Raw genomic sequence first — 16537 nt, 5'->3', positions numbered from 1 at the left:
ACGACAATACGCTTGGACCACCAACGCCACCAGCCACCAGCCACCTCATCCATCAACCATCGATTGATATTCATACTGACTCATTCCTATCTTGGCCCGGGGGTATCTTGCTCCTCGATATGGGGAGTAGTTTAAGGGCCGAGGACGTTGATGGGAATATAGTTTGAAGGGTGCTCTTTTGATGGGACTCACGCAGCTTGCGACACGAGCGTTACCCCCTTTATCCCTATCTACCCTTGTTGACCACCCCACGCCCACGCCCCTCTCATGCCGGGTTGAACCCTCCTTGGCCCCTCACTCATCTCACGCGTCTGTCTCACCAGATCACTTGCTTACTCTGGCAATCTTGATTCTCTGACCATCTCGCACCTCACTAGTCTCGTCTCATCATCACTCGGCGTCCATTCTTTCAGCCTTACTTTAACCCTCCACTACCCACCCGACCACTGCGCCTTGCCTACTCGATCGCCGTATTAACCCATTCGCTAGCTCGAGCCCACACTGATCAGCGATTAGCGATTAGCGGTCAGCGATCAGCGACCGCTCTTGGTTCTTGCCTTCTTCACTTGGTTTAGCAGCTGCGGACCACTCTTCGCCATCGCCCCTAGTCGCTCCTCGGCGATCGGCAACTGCGGAACCGTCCCGGCCTTGGGTTTGCACACCACGTCAAAGGACGCTTTTGGAACCAACGCCCTCTACCTCTTTGCACCCTACATCGCAACCGTAGCGTCTCCTCATATCCCGCGCCCGCGCCCAGCTGTTGAGAGTGGCCCAAGCGTACCATACCACTATCACTATACCACTCAGCCTTTGGCCCTTTACGCACGCACCTCGTTCGGGATCCGGCACCCCACACGGCCACTTGGACAGTCCACCAGGACAAACTCCCACTGTCGCGTTGTGGATTGTTCTACATACTAGATCATACGCCACCAGAATCGAACAGCCTACCACTTTGTGCTCTTGCCTCAATCTCTCCTATCCAACCCATCAAGCATAGCACAGCCAGCCCAAGTGCCAATCGCAAGCCACAGTCACAGTCACCTCTCCCCTCATTCCCCTTCCCCCCTCCCCCCTCCCTCCTCCCCCTCCCCCTTCCCCCCGCCCCGCCAACCCCTCGACTCTCCTTGATTCCTCTCCTCTTATACTCTCCATGTTCCGCAAGCCCAAGTCCCCTTCACCAACAACACGCGAACTGCCTGTTTCTTCAACAGTTTCCGCAACTTCACCAACTTCACCCCTGTCCAGTAACCACGGGACATCTTCCTTCCTTGACATTCCTACACCTGTTAACAAGCGCTTTCCAGACTCGGCACCACCTTCCTCCCTTACTCGCGAACGCACACCTTCCTTGTCTCGTGTGGACCCCTTTGCACGCGTTTTTCCTCTGCCTCCAAACTCCACTGCCTCCCAGCCCTCTATTCGTCCAGGCTCTGTCCGCAGTGTCACCCTCCAACTTCAAGAAGCTGGAGAAGACGCTGCCTCTATTCGGTCACGGAACGGCTCCATCAAATCGGTTAGATCATCGGCCCGACCCCCTTTGCCCACCCAAGCTGAGCTGGACATGATGCCCACACGCAATGGGAACAGCAGCGCGACGGGCGCCCGTACTCTTTCTGACGACACGCCCGAGGCCGCCGACCGCCTCAGTGCGTTAGCCTCTGCGAATGAAAGTATCGGTGTCATCGGTTCCTTTGACAAGCGCCTCAACCACTCGGTGATGAGCCTTGGTGCCAAGGTCAAGGAACAAAAGGTTCTGGGCGGTGACCCTCAACCGCGCTTGGCGTCGCTCTATTTGGTGTCCGGATTGGGAAAGGTGGGCTGACCGACACACGGACCTTGTGGCGCGCTAACTATTCCAAGGATCCCTTGCAGTGGGCATTGAGCGACAAGGATATGACTTTAGGCGTCCAGCCTATTGAGGACTCGCTCGGCATGTTCTGGCGTCCCGACATGCTTGGTAACACGTTTAGTGGCGAGAAGAGCGACGAGTTCAACAAGAATGGTAAGCCCGCCGCCCGCAGTAGCAGCGCCGCCCGACGGGACATCCAGAGCAAGACTGTGCCAGGGGCTGGTCCAGAGGGCGCGTCGCGTCTTGTCGCACGGACAATGAAGTTTGCCCACCCTCGCGACGTCGAGGTTGTCAACTCGGCCCTAGCCCCGCCCACGACTTGCCACACATTCTCGTTCAATGTGTCTCGCCAGAGCACCCTTACCGCCATCGCTGCACAGGCATCGCGCGGCAACAAGTTTGGCCTTCCTCCCGAGTCGTACATGGCCGTCTCGTCTGAGCAGCCGTCCGCCGCCCCTGCTCCTGGTCAGGAGCATCTCCGCGGCACTACCCATGGATCGGACCTCGTTTTCTACGGGGTCACCCTCACCGTTTGGTCTCACGCCGACAAGGAACGCGCCATCCGCCTCAGCCAGTTCAAGCAACGCTCCCAGCGTCTTCGTAACGAGTCGGCTACGTCGGAGTCGATCAAGAAGGACGCGTTACGCCGCCGTGGCAAAACCCCTTGGATACAACCCAAAAAGGGGGTAACCTCTGATTACACAGCCAGCGATACGGGTTTCAGCGACTCTGATTTGGAGACGACATTTACATCGACTTACGATGCCGACTACTCGGCGGATGGCATGTCTGCGGCGTATGGCGAGGCGACAGATGTCTTCTGGCTTCCTTACGCCCTCACTCTTGGTGGGTGATTCTGAACGATGATCCGCTGATCTACAGTGTCCCGTTACCCCATCTACGATGCGATGCAGGACTACCTTCGCCTGAGTGTGAGTTCCGCTGCCAACCCCGCTGACCCACAGTGGGCACGCTACTCCAAGGACGCTCGTGCACACATGCGCCAGGTTTTCACCCTGCTAAACAGCGACGCCCCTCGCCCAGGTGACCTGTTTTCCCTGCCCCTTGGTACCTCGGCCGACGAAGAGGTCGCGATCGAGGCTATCATGCCAGGCGCTATCGACTTTGAGAAGGGCACGACCAAGGTTGACTTCCAGATGTGGCCCCTCTTCCAGGCACTTGACCTTGACCATATCCTGACGTGCGTTGAGGTCGCGCTCACTAGCTCTGGTCGCATTGTCTTTTGCTCTCGTTACCCTGCCATGCTCGGTTCTGCTGTAGAGACGCTCAAGTACATTGTCGAGCTTCGCGGGTGGGATGGCATAGCGCTGCAGAACATTCACCTTCGCGACGTTACCTTCATGATCGAGGACCCCGGGCCGTACATCATTGTGAGTTTCCAGGTGTGCTTGGCAGCTGTATCGCCTATCTTTGGGGCTGACAGTTAGGGTTTGTCCACCGAGTGCCGATATACCGTCTCCCCTCCCAACGAGGTGGTGATTGTCGACCTCGACCAAAACACCCTCACCTGCAAGTCGCGTCCGGCTAGCATCTCCACTGGTCATAAGCGTGATAAGCAGCGCCACAAGCTGGTGGCTGCAATGGGAAGTGCATTCCCTTCTGAGCGCTCTGTTCCTTTCGAGTTCCGCGTCTCCTTCCTCAAAGGCTCATTCCGGAACATAAACCGTATCCACCACGGTCCCACGCGCCCTCGCTACCTCGGAGAGCGCCTCGAGCCGCCTGCCTGGTGGAACCAGTCGTCGGTGGTCGCAGTTTTCGACAAGATCCTCGCCGACAGGGTGAGTTGAAGTGTACTGATAATACTAACGTGCACAGCACAAGAAGCCGACTTTATTCCAGCGTCTGACGAAGACTGGCAACGCTCGTGTCCAGGAGCAACTCACTGTCAACGAGCAGATGGCCAAGGCTATGATGCGCAAGCGCGCTCTCCACTACGTTGAGAAGCGCGACGACTTCGAGCTCAAGGTCGCGCGCATCACCCGTCGCCTGCAGAAACTCATGTTGGAGGGCGAGCATTGGAAGCAAAAGTTCGAGATGTTTGAGAAATATGCCGAGCGCCTCACCCAGGAGTCCAACGACCTCAAGGGAAAAATCGACAAGGAGCAGCGCGAGGCACGCCGCTTGTCGAACAGTGAGTCGTGGTGTCTGTCCGCACAATAGCTCACCTCAGTCAACACGGAGCAGACCAAGATCAACGCCGAGCTGCAGGAAAAGCTTGGCCAAACCGAGGGAGCTCGTGCCGAGGCTATGCGCCAGCTGTCCGACATGCACCACTCGTAGGGTTGGACCGTCGTGTGTTTGCTAATCCCCCAGGATCCAGGAGCTCGAGCGCGAGCGCAACGATATCATGGACGCAATCGAGATGCAGTTGACCACGGCCATGGAGCGCATGCCATGGGGAGACCACATTGACAATCATTCCCTCAATGGTCTCGAGTCGCCGCCGACGTCGCCCAAGACGGTCGCCTCAGTCTCGACTATCAAGCGCAAGTCGCGTCCCAACACTCGCGACTCGATACAGACCGTCGGCACAATCGACTCGTACGCCCACTCGAAGAAAGCCATCAGTATCATTGGCGCGCTCAACGACGGTCCTGCAAGACGCGGTCTTGGTTCCATTGTGGACAGTGACCAAGTCAGTAACACGGACCGGCTCGCATCGCATAACCGTCTCGAAAGTATCTCGCAGCGTGTCGCCATGATCCAAGCCAAGCTTGAGATTGCCCTTGCTCCTATCCGTGACCAGGTCGAGGCCGCTGAACAGGAGGGCGCCGAGACCGAGAAGGACGAGGAGAAAGACCAGGGCTCCCGCCCCGGCACACCCGACACCATCACGACCGCCAAGCTGCCAACCATCAACGAGCCCGAAGGAGAGGGCACGCCTCGCAAGGGCGAGCACTCGGACGACCTCGCCGCTCCTGTCACGGACACGGACAACACGGAGGATGCTGAGCCCTCCAAGCCTCCAGTGCTGCGAGCCTTTGTGCTCCGCCCGCCGCCGCGTCGTGTGGTGCAAAAGCGCAGCTACGAGTCGATCAAGGCGCCCGACTCGGCCATTGCCCCGTCACCCGTGAGCACGGCTCATTCGATCAGCGAGATCATAGTCACTCCATACGAGAGCAAGGAGAGCCTGCACCACGACAAGGGCCTTGACGTCAAGACCACCAAGGAACGCCCGACAAGCGTCGGCACCATTGCGTTTGGGACTGCCTAAGCCACTCTCTCTCTCTCAACACCCCATCGCACCATATCCAGACCACATACCCGCTTGGCCGCCGGAGCATAGTGCCCACCACCCATTCGTAGCATTAGTAATAGTCGATACTCTGATCCCCTGGAGGGAAGATGCATGTGAAGAAGCCTACAATGTACACAGGTTGGTTTGGTGTGGAGTCGTGCACATGCTAGGCAAAGCGGGTGCGTTGTGCTTGATATGCAAAGTTGAGTTGGTGGGTTGAATTGTTGTTTGTGCGTCTTCCTCCTTACATTTGCCTCGTCTCTCTTCACATCTCGTCTAGTTGAACAGCGACGCAAGCATGTCACTCTGGTATCGTCAGCACCATCACCCGAATTCGGCTCACCCGCTGCTGCATGAGCTCTGTCCGCGACATGTTCTTGAGCGAGAGGTTGGCAAGCTCGGCCTTTTTCTGCTGGATCTTATTGAGCTTCTCCTCGACCGAGTCCTTGATCATGAGCTTGACCGCGAGGACTGGACGCGTCTGGCCCATGCGGTGGATACGGTCGATGGCCTGTGCCTCAACCGACGGGTTCCAGTACGGGTCGATAAGGTAGCAGCGGCTCGCAGCGGTGAGGTTGAGGCCGACACCTCCGGCACGCGTCGACACGAGCATGACTTCGATACTTTTGCGAGTCCGCAGACGCTCGATCTGGTCGGCGCGCTGCTCACGCGTCATGGTACCGTCGAGGCGGCACGTCTTGATGTTGGCCTCGTTGAGCATGTCCTCGACGCGGTCGAGCATCGTCGTCCACTGGCTAAACACGATCGTCTTGGTCGCGAGCGGCGTGCCGTCGTCGCTCACCTCGATCGGGTCGTCGTCATCGTCCTGTACGACGCCGAACGGGTCGTAGTTGGGCGAGTTGGGGTTGCGCTTGGAGAGCTTCATGAGCTCGTGCAGCAGATACTGCATCTTGGATGACATGTTGACTGCCTCCATCGGGTTGCGCTCCCACTTCTTGCGCTGTGCGGCCTTCTTTGGAGCCTCGTCGCTCATCTCGGACGGGGGGCAGACCTCGATGACGTCCTTGCCGAGCTGGAGCATCTCGTCGCAGACGATGCACGGGCGGGCCTGGCCATCCACGGCGCGAGGCCACTTGGGGTACACGCTGCGCTTGAAGCACGCTGGGCAGTAAATATGGCAGCACTTTGTGAGGAGCGGACGCAAACTCTTGGTCTTCTTCTCATTGGATTCGGACTTGGCGTACACCTCGTCGCCGCCCAAGTCGATTGACGGGAACACAGGACCAAAGTCGTAATCGCACTCATTACAGCACGCGCCGGCGTCGGGCATGTCCTTGTACGTGCAGATGACGCTCTGTGCGCGCTGCTGGGTCAGGCCCATCTTCTTGATACCTTCCAAGGCTATCTCATAGTTCATGATGGTCCCGTCGTAGTCCTCCTCGACGACGGCACTGCTGGGGAGATCAACGTGGTCGCAGGTCTGGCGCAGGCGAAGAAGCTGCTGCAAAACGTGCGCGTAATTCTTGGTTAGCTGCTTTGTTGCCTTGAGCTCGTTGATCTCGGATCGCGCCTCGTCGCGACGCCTGTCGTAGATCTCGCGCTCATCAGGGCGCAGATCCAGCCACATCTGCAGCTCCTTGCGCGGCGGCAGGTGCAGGATCTTCTGGCCATTGTCTGTCGTGTCCTTGGTGCGACGCAGGCAGCACGTGCGCATGACCAGCTGCAGACGAGCAACTCCGACCTGGTCACCACTCTTGCACGGTGTCGAGATGTACTTGTTGAACATGTCGCGTTCATCGATGGGACTGAGCCGTAGGAACTTGAACAGCGCCCATACGTCCTCGATCTTGTTCTGGATGGGCGTACCTGTGAGAGCGATGCGCCGGTCGGCTTCGAGGTAGCATGACGCCTTGCACGCGACTGTGGATGCCGACTTGATGCTGTGCGCTTCATCAAGTACGACACGGAACCAATCTATCGTCTGGAGCGGGCTGGGCTGGTCTGCCGCCGGGGCGCGCTTGCGCTTCTGCTTGCGCTTGAGTGCCTCTGACACGTCAGACGGGTTGATGCCAGATGCAGGTGTCGTGGTGCCGCGGGCGCTGGTGGCACCGCTAGCTTCGTCATCCGAGTTCCCCCTCGTGTCTGCGGGAGTCGACTCGCCGTCACCGCATGAGTTGCAGTGCTTCGAATACTCGTTCGCAAGTGTCGAGTATGACGTGATCACAATGTCAAACCCAGCGAGATAGCGTGGGTCGGCCTTGCGTCCCGTGCCGTGGTAGATGTATACTCTCAGAGTGTCTTCGGGATCAGTGGGTTTCTTGACGCCCTTCTTGACTGGTGGACTCGTTCCGCCAACGACCTCGACGTCGCCGTCCCAGTGCTCCTTGATCTGGTCTTCCCAATTCGTGATTGTCGACATTGGGCAGACGAGTAGCGTTGCCTTGGAGCGCTTTGTGATCTGTGACCGGCGCGTACGGTTCGCGACCTCCTCCTGCTCATCGCGGCGTCGCTTTTTGCCCTTGGGAGTATCTGGCTCGGGGCTCGGTTCTGGCATGCCAAACACACGCGTGCTCATGGCGCTCACTGGGACCTTGTCCTCATCGGTTTCCTGAGGTGTCTCGACCTTCTCCAGTTCTCTCTCGCCCCATTCTTTCGCAGCAGTCTTCGTAGCAGCGATGAGCGACACGACCGATAGCGTCTTGCCAAGACCCATCTAATGTCAGTTTAGTTCAAGGTTGTACCACTCACGTCATCAGCGAGAATAGCACCCTTGCACTCCTTTGGTCGCTTTGCTTGGCGTCTCAACTCCATCGTGAGCTTGTTCTTCCAGGCGCGGCCTCTCGCATTGTCGTCCGTACTGATCTCCCAGAGTGACCGTGAGGAGTCGGCCTTAAAGTCGCGCGTCCCTTTCTTCTCCTCCTTCTCTGGGCGCTCGTCCGGTGTTGATGTTCCAGACGCGCTCTGGCTGCCGACCTTGGCCTTCTTGAGCTTCTTGTCTGCAGCCTTGCGCGCGTCCTTCAAGCTCGACCAGTCCTGCTCGGCCTGGAGGAGGAACGTGAGCGCCTTGCGCTGATGCGGGAAGAGGTTCGTTTTGATCCATGGTCCAGGGTCGGACTGTTCCAGTTCGACGCCACTCTCGATACTCTTGAACACGGCGTCGACCTGCTGCCGCTGTACCTCGACCTGTCGCGCCTTGTCCTGCTGTGGGTTGTAGTAGCCACCGCCGCTTGATGCGTACCGCTGCTGCGATGCCAGATACATCTTGTATGCCCTCTCGCCGCCACCGTGCGCGTTCTGGTACACAGGCTGGTCGTTGTGACGCATCGGGTCGTACGGCGGCATCGGATCTAGAAGAAAGAGGTTGTGCGCAATAAGCGTATCTGAGATGTACTGGATGTTGGATGGGAGGGTGAAGAGGAGCACGTTGATGCGGACCTCGAACATAGGCTGCTGTCAGCTTTCGTATCAATTTGTTCAGCTCACCCCATCAGGTCTGAGGCGCATCGCAAACCCCTCCAAGCGGCAGAGGCCGCGGTGCAGCATGGGAATGAGGACTCCGGCGATGTGTGGGTCGATGTCGCCAATGTACGCGCCAGTCGCGCCGCCGGGATACGTCGTGACCTGGATGGTGTCCTGGCTGACACTGGTCCATGGCTCATCGGGGCGTGGTTGATCGCCGGCCTTGCGGAGCTAATGTCAGCGTTTGTGACTCGAAACGGAATGGAAGGGAGGCAAGGCCGACGGCCGACGCGTGCGGCTGACTCATCCGTCACCGCCACCCTTCCTTACACCTCAGCGACATCCAGCGGTACCTCATCCCCGTCCGCGCCGTCGTACGAGTACTCACACGCAGCTTGACATGGATCATCTCGGCGCCCTTGAACGTAACAATGTTCCAGCGTTGACCCGCCTTGGGCTTGACGCCCGCGACGGCCGCGTCGGTTGGATACAGCATGATGGCGCGGGTCATGAATCCTCCTATGCACATGGCCTTCTTGGGGTTCGGTGGCGGTGGCGGGCGTGAGACGGGCATGCTGTCGACGTCGATGGGGGCTGACGACGATCCGTCGCCGGCCCCGGCGACCGGTGCCGAGGAAGATGAGGAGAGGGAGGGCACCCAACTGCCAGTGGCGAATCCGTTGCTGTTACCGACGACGCCCGAGTTGGACGCCCCGTTCGAACTGCCGTTGACGTTCGGACGGCCAAAGTGTGCAAAGCCTGCACGGTGAGCCGCCTCACTTGCGCTAGCTAGGGACGAGCCCAGCGGCGAAAACTGGGTGCCGCTTGGGCCAGCTACGCCCGAGCTTGCGGGGAAGCTGCCAAACATGGGATTCACGATTGGCTTCGCGGGGGTCGAAGCGGTGATTGTAAAGTCGTCGTCAGACTGTAATGTGATGAGTATGCAAAAGGAAGAACGGTAAAGGATGTCCGGGGTTGAGGGATGGGAGATACAGTAATGTGTTTGTGGATTGTCAAATGGCTTTGAGAGAGATAAAGAGATCTTCTTCACCTTCCTCACGCCCCCGCGCCCCTCACGCGCCGTACTCGGGATCCCTCTCTCACTCCTTGACCCCCATTCCGCTCTCCTCCACCCACATGTGGTCTGTGCGTTCATTTTTCGTGTCACCACGGATTCACACCATTTCAGACACGCCGCAGGTGGGGTGGGCCTACAATGCCCCGTCCGAGCAGTCCGCGCAGTTCGTTCTCGCCATATATCTCGGTCAATCTGCAGATGGGGCACGCTCGGCTCATACCCTCGGTGCAAGTGATAACCAACACAGAATGCACTCACGTCCTTTGCACCCTCGCTCAACCTCGAGCTCGGCCACACATTCGGCGCGCCTGGTCTCCGCGCCGCGAGCCCTGGTGGACCCGAGGGACCTGCGACAGGAATGGGGCTGTCGTCGCTATCGCTCAGGTCCGTGAGATCGATTGCTCGTTTCGCGCTCATTGCCGCGTGGATTAATGGCGCTCTCCGGCGATTTGAGGCGGCGGAGGTGGGACGAGAGACGCTCGAGTCGGAGGAAGGGGAAGGAAGGGCCGTTGTCGCAGTGGCGGTCGCGGTCGCGGTCGACGCTGGCGTTGAAGGGGATGGCGCGGCTGTGACAGACGCGGGAGTCGTCGACATGGCGCCTGGGTGGCTGGGGGTTGGAAGGGCCCGCCAAGATGGTATATCGATATGGTATATCGCGCGCCACTCGCTGCTAGTCTATAGACTGGAGAGCGTGAATGCGCTGTCGATGTTGACGGCCCAAGATTGGGTTGGTGATTGCTGCGAATTGTTGTCAAACTACCAGTTATGTCCAAACCTTTTCAGGGTGACTGGTCACTCATCAACCACCGTGCCTGGTCAGCTGACCATCGGCCAGAGGTTGTGAGACTTTGCTGACTCATCAGCATACTGAGCATGTGAGGTTACCTCGGCCTCGACGAGCACGCAAGCGCCCATCTTTCTTCAGTAGCGCCTTCTGCGCCTTCTGCGCCATCACGGTGGGCAATGATACAACAATTGCATCCTATGGCAATGCTGCCATGCTACATGAACCGTCAACTTGCTATCCCCGGCGTACCATGCTGACGTAGTCGTACAATGCAGACGTCCTTCAACAGGACAAGTAACAGAAACTAGTCCTGTCCACTCTTGCGCCGCCCTTTCGCTTCCTTGCCCGACGTGCTCCGTACGTTCTTGGCAGGCGCTTTGCGCGCTGGCGCGGCCTTGCGCGGTGCCTTGCCGCCAGTTACCTGACGCGTCGCTCCAGTAGACGTCTTGGAACCAGTGCGAGGGCGCTTGCTGGCGGGCCGTTGCTCCTCCACTGATTCTCCTTCGCTTTCGTCCGATTCAATTGAAATGGGGTCGTTGTTGGTTCCAGCACCCTTGACAGGCGTGTTGTTGCGTGGGTTGAGCCGTTTAACTCTGGCTGGCGTCGGCGGCATGGCGAGCGTTGGCTGGTCGCCAACGTTGCCATCCCCGCGCGCGTACAGGACTGTTGCGGCTTGGCGTGCCGCAATGGGCTCGCCACCAAAGCCGTTGCCCAGGTTGCGCTCGGACGACGCGTAGTTCCATGGATGTTCACCCTCGCGTGCAGCGTCAGGTACCTCGTCGCGCGTGACCTGCGGCTTGAATAGGGCAATTGGGATCGACGACGTGTCCTTCAGCGGCTTGGAAGTCAAGAACATGTCGCAGTGCTTGAGTGGCGTTTGGTCGACCATCTGCTCAATCATCTCCCACGGTCTGTCATCCAAGGCGATCCCCATGTCGCTGTCCATAAGACCAGAGGAGCCGCATAGAGACATGGCGCGGTAGTCGGTCTTGGGTGGAGGAAGGGCGCCGGCGAACGACGGCGATCGGGCCAGCAGATCTTGCACAGCAGGTGTGGATGCTTCGAAGACAAGAGTGTGATGCACGGCGGCCTGGCTGTTGGGTGGAATCGAGTCGACCAGGAAGATCAGGAGATCACGCATGGATTCCATGTCAGTGTACCCCTGTGAACGGGCACAGAGCGCCTGGAGTCAGTTTTGCAACGACGAGGGAAGCTCACCACTCCCAGATGCAAGAACGCCACAACGAGCGAGCTAAAGTCCGGCTTCGGCGACGACGGGACGTGAACCTCAGTCGATGGGATCGAGAGGACGAAGCGGAGGAGGTTAAGAACCACCTTGATGATCTCTCCTGGTTCGGGTGGTGTAGCGCCAGGTAACATGTGCACGTCGTCCTCATTCGAGACATGTCTCTCAAGCGACTGGAATGCGTCCGTGAGCAGGTTGAAGAGACGATCGCGTGCGACCGCAGCGGCCGCTTCGAGCTTCTCCTGGCGTCCGATGCTGCTGATGACGCGTAAGACGAGGTCGACGGCACTTGCTGCCTCCTCGACGTGGTGCTGATCCTCGGCAGCAAGCAAGCGTTGCAAGAGGTCACCAAGCCGCTCGAGCCCAACACCCAAGATCTCCTGGGCCACGACCGAGTCGGCACCCCTGAACGCCTCGACGAGCAGGTCCATGTCGTCCGGTGTTGCCTCACGGTCCAGTGACTGCTTGACAATCTGCGAGAGCTGCTTCCGCGCCTCGTGCGGCTCCTCGTTGTTCGCGATGCGCATTGTGAGGCGTTTGAACTCGACCCGCATCTCGAGCACAATGCGTGTGTACCGCCAGGCGCTGTACTTTCCGCCACCCTCGAGCGTAGGGAGACCCTCCGAACCTTTGGAACGCTTGTCCGACATCATAAGCTTTAAACCTTCTACCATACCAGTCTCCAAAGACGAGTCGTTTGAACGCTTGATCCAGTCGTTGGATAAGAACGCGTCCTTTAGCACGTCGAGGTTGCGGAACGCGGCCGTCTTGAACTGCGGCAGCTCCGCGAGACCGCGGAAGATGACACCGATCTGGTTGCGCGTCTTCTCGGGCACGAGTTTGGACCGCTCAAGGACGACGAAGACGGGGAGGTGCTGAATGAGGTTCGCAACATTTGACGCGTGGAACGCAGCCGCGCGCGCGGTCTGGACGACGTACGCCTCGCGTAGGCTTACAGGTGGGAGGCTCCTGTGAGGCGTGCACAGGAGGAGCTGCTGCGCGAGTGTGACCGCCCACTCGACGGCGTACGTACGTTTTCTGGATAGTCGCGGGTGCGGTCCCGAGACGAGGGAAGCAGCGTGCTTCAGCTCAGGGAAGAGCACCTGCTCGAGGAGCGTGTGAGAGCCGAGGATGCGCTTGACGATGAGCATGAGCAGCATGCGGACTACAGGAGGGACGGAGCGCCTGCCAAACAGGTCGACCCGGGTATTGGGCGTGAGGGATGCAACCCAGGTGACGAACACTGGGCGCAAAGATCCGTCGCCAGCCAGATCGATGACCTCGCTGATGTGCGCAACGGCAGCGTTTACCGCGTTCGGCTTGCCCGCCTCGCCGGCTTGGACAGCTTGGATGACGCTCTGCCACCATGTTGCCGACCACAGATCGAACTTGCCGTGCCGAGCGAACATCTTAGACGCGAGCGTGATGGCCTTGTCAACACTTCCAGTGGTGATGACTTGACGCAGCCCCTCCATGCTCTGGTCTATGTCGACAGCAATAGCGGGAGTTTCTGGAGACGCGCGTCTATGTCGCTCTCTGGCGTTCAGCACCTCGGCCTCGGCGGACGGATCGACCAGGCGGTGGTGCTGCACGAGCATTTGCAGGACAGCGACGAGAGGAGCGCAGAACCCGCCACGCCTCTGCATGGCACGGAAGCGGGCCACGAGCGCGGATGTGATCTGGTTCCATCTGTCGATAGACGTCCACACGTCAGCATCGCGCTTTATCGAGTCGAGGATGATGAGGAGAATCTCGGGGTCCTCGGTGGCGGTAATGCCCTTGACCAGGAACTGGCGTGAGTAATCAGTGGAAGGATTTCAACTCACGTCTGCCAAAGTCGAGTACCCGCGGCACTGCATGAAGACGTTCATGACACGTGCGTACGTGCTGCCGTCCATCGGCGGCTGTGAGCCCTGCCGCTTGAAGTGGTGGACGGCCGCCGCATACAACCAGAAGCGGCTGTGGACGAACTCGAAGCGTGTGACGCCCGCTGCCATAGGGATTGCGTAGTCGATACTCTCGCGAATGAAGGCACTCTTGCCGTAGCGCCGCAGACCGAACACTTCCGGGACGTACTCCTTCATCTCCTGGCGGAACGTTTCGAGCTGATTGTCTTCCTCGGCCTGCTCGCGATCGCGGTTCTCGCCATCGCCGCTGAGTACAAGGCGACGTTGTTCGAGCAGATCGGGCGCTTCGACGAAAATTGGCATCACACGCAAGAGCTCAATGTGGTGCGAGATGGGGCCCTTGCCGTTTGCGAAGCGAGAGCTGTGTCCATGCGAGATGAGCCTGTTCAGGTACCGCCCATACGAGAAGAGACCCTGGCGGGTGAGCTCGCCAAAGGAGATGCCGATCGGGAGGACATTCTCCGCCTTTCGCGCTGGGATCGAAGTGTCGAGCCACTGGTACAAGATGGGGAAGAAGTCGAAATGGTCGTTCGGTCGGATCTCTTCTTGCCATTGCTGCCACTTCTTGAGGATCGTGTATACGGCGTACGGCCGGTGGACGCCCATCTGGTACAGGCCCATGGCCCAGTTGACGAGGATGAAGACCTTCTCCTCGAGTTTAGCCACGTCAATCTTGGGGCTAGTCGGGGCGCATGGCCCGCTGAAGTACGCCTTGCACAGTGCCGACATGTCCGTCTCTGCGCAGATCGAGTCGAGCATGTGAATCTCGGCCATCTGCTGTCGCCTGGGACTGGGCCCGGGATCAACGACGATGGGCATGAACATGAGCGCAGTGTTGCGGCGCTCAAGGTCCGTCCAGACGGGCGTGGTCGAGTCGACAATCGTACCGACGAGCAAAGAGAAGCGGACCCACGTTGTCGGAGAGAGCATGACCTCGGGGTCAGACTGATACAGCACGCGCACAATCGCCGTGAGCTGCTCGTCGACTTTGGTCATTGTGTCCTTGGCAGGTGAAGCGCGAATCTCCTTGATCTTGACACAAGCCGAGCGCACGCAATGTCGTGAGATACTCGGGTTCTCGGCCACGTCGACCAGGTTCTCATGGATTAACTTGGCGACGAAGCCGATTTGGGCCAAGTTGGCTTGGCCAAGGAAGTCCGAGAGCCATCCCACGAGTTGCCGCGGGGAGACGAGGCGCTTGCGATAGAGCTGCTTGAGAAGGTTGTTGGTGTACTGCCACTTTGCGAGCCAACGGGCACGACTCTTCTCGTCTCCTAGAACCCCGGTCGGTGTCTTGGGCGGTGGCAGTACCCCAGCGCCAGACTTCGGCTTGGTGGGTAACACGAGTTGTGCAAGCTGCATTCGCAACCAGGCAGTAAAAGCGGTAGTGAACTCTGCGGTGTACCAGTCGTTCGAGTTGAGCGGCAAGGGCGCTGGTGCGGATGTGGCAGTCGAACTAGGGGTAACCGCGGCTGGACTGGGTACCTGCATCGACGACGCCGGCTGCGCTCGCCCGCGGTGTGCGCTGATCTCGTTGGCTCCAAGGACTCGGATGAACCACAGTGCCCTGTCGATTGGGATCGGCTCAGGTAGGGGCTTGCCAGCAGCACTAACAGCGCCAGGGCGCATCCCCGGCTGCGGAGGGTGGAACATGGTCTCGAGGAGCTCAACGCCTTTGAACCCATGGGGAACCGGGTTGCGCATGAGGCGCGTCAGTGGAATTGCGGGGTTGGCCAGGTCGGCGATGAACTGTGACCGTTTCGTGTCATTGTATGTCACGCGCACAGGTATACGGAACGCCCTCTCCCTGTGTGTCAGTTTGCGTGTGATGGAAGCATGACGTCGGCCGCTGCCGGGGTGCCATGAGCGACACGCAGCACGACATGCGACGCGCGATGATCAAGTGACCCCTTGGTCCGCAATCCCCGAGGTTGCAACTCACTGGAACGAGGGCATGGTAGCATTCCGCTGCGCAATGATCTCACGACCGAGCTCCATCAGTCGCTCCAACCCGCCGGTCTGAAGCTGCTGATACACCGGGCCGTGCATGGAGAAGCTCTCCGCCTAGCGTTAGCGGGACTCCCGAACGGCTCACCGTTACATTGACAGCTGGCTTGAGCGAGAACCCCGACTTGACGAACGCGTCGGTCATCTCATCTTCAGGCTGCGAGAACCCGGGCCGAGATGGGTAGAAGTCTGGGTATCCTGGTAGTCAGTGATCGAGTGTCTGTGCGTAGCAGCTGGGTAAACAACAAAGGGAGAGCACGGCGATATTTTGTCTCTCTCGCCCTCCCGCCGGGTTCACTCACCAAGGTCGGCGCGAGAGTTGAGAACAGTACGCCAAGCTGGTGGTGGAAAGTCCTCGATGGGCACGGGGTCTGCGAGCGGTACGTCGGAGGCGGGTTGGCCGCTCGCACGTCGCTTGTGTGGCGCCTTTGTACCATGCGATGGGTGCGCCGCGCGCACGCCTGCCTGGGCGTAGCGCGGGGTTGGCATGGCGCGGCGGGATTGGAGGTATGGATGTCACGAGATGGGATGAGGTTGGCAGCTAGCGCGTGGGGAGTGGCATGTGGGAGGAAGCAGACAGGGGAAGGTGTTTATAGATATCGCAGCCGCGTCGATGCAAGATGATGAGAGTGATTATGCTATGGATGAAGAGATGTAATGAAGGGGAGGGGGGGGGGGGTTGCTAGGTGTCGTCGGTCCTAGGATGGAAGGAAGGATCCTATCCTCTCCACAAGCGACGAGTAACCGCTTCTGTATTCACCGTATCACAGTATCAATATCGCCTGCTCCCATACATTATTCCCTTTAACTTTAAGGCACGGTATTAGTTACGTGACACTTTACCCTATATAGACGTTAACCCCTATTCCGCGAAACAAGTCATCCTCCACCATTATTCATCCACTCGGATTAACTCATCGACTCTGCCCAGATCGCTCACGGCAACTGCAACTCGAGTCTCATCCTCAAACGCCACTCTCC

At 59.0% G+C, this 16537-nt stretch overlaps 3 protein-coding genes across 3 annotated transcripts; 1 reads left to right on the top strand and 2 right to left on the bottom strand.

Moving 5' to 3' along the window:
* Positions 1 to 1564: 1564 nt before the first annotated feature.
* Positions 1565 to 5087, top strand: CcaverHIS019_0204760 (uncharacterized protein; the record flags this gene model as incomplete). The annotated part of the gene is made up of 8 exons (XM_060597492.1): positions 1565 to 1816; positions 1864 to 2698; positions 2735 to 2784; positions 2818 to 3243; positions 3301 to 3651; positions 3689 to 4004; positions 4044 to 4149; positions 4187 to 5087. 8 exons carry the CDS (start codon positions 1565 to 1567, stop codon positions 5085 to 5087), a joined length of 3237 nt encoding a protein of 1078 aa, XP_060454380.1.
* Positions 5088 to 5387: 300 nt separating this feature from the next.
* On the bottom strand, positions 5388 to 10026 carry CcaverHIS019_0204750 (uncharacterized protein; the record flags this gene model as incomplete). Its single annotated transcript, XM_060597491.1, has 6 exons — positions 5388 to 5417; positions 5455 to 7785; positions 7821 to 8519; positions 8556 to 8762; positions 8920 to 9456; positions 9868 to 10026. 6 exons carry the CDS (start codon positions 10024 to 10026, stop codon positions 5388 to 5390), a joined length of 3963 nt encoding a protein of 1320 aa, XP_060454379.1.
* Positions 10027 to 10700: 674 nt separating this feature from the next.
* On the bottom strand, positions 10701 to 16045 carry SRB8 (uncharacterized protein; the record flags this gene model as incomplete). Its single annotated transcript, XM_060597490.1, has 6 exons — positions 10701 to 11579; positions 11615 to 13432; positions 13469 to 15356; positions 15492 to 15613; positions 15645 to 15754; positions 15859 to 16045. 6 exons carry the CDS (start codon positions 16043 to 16045, stop codon positions 10701 to 10703), a joined length of 5004 nt encoding a protein of 1667 aa, XP_060454378.1.
* Positions 16046 to 16537: the final 492 nt, after the last annotated feature.

Source organism: Cutaneotrichosporon cavernicola, assembly GCF_030864355.1.
Source record: "Cutaneotrichosporon cavernicola HIS019 DNA, chromosome: 2".
Classification (NCBI taxonomy): domain Eukaryota; kingdom Fungi; phylum Basidiomycota; class Tremellomycetes; order Trichosporonales; family Trichosporonaceae; genus Cutaneotrichosporon; species Cutaneotrichosporon cavernicola.
Note: the sequence above shows the minus strand (reverse complement) of the source record. Positions and strands in the feature narration are given on the sequence as shown.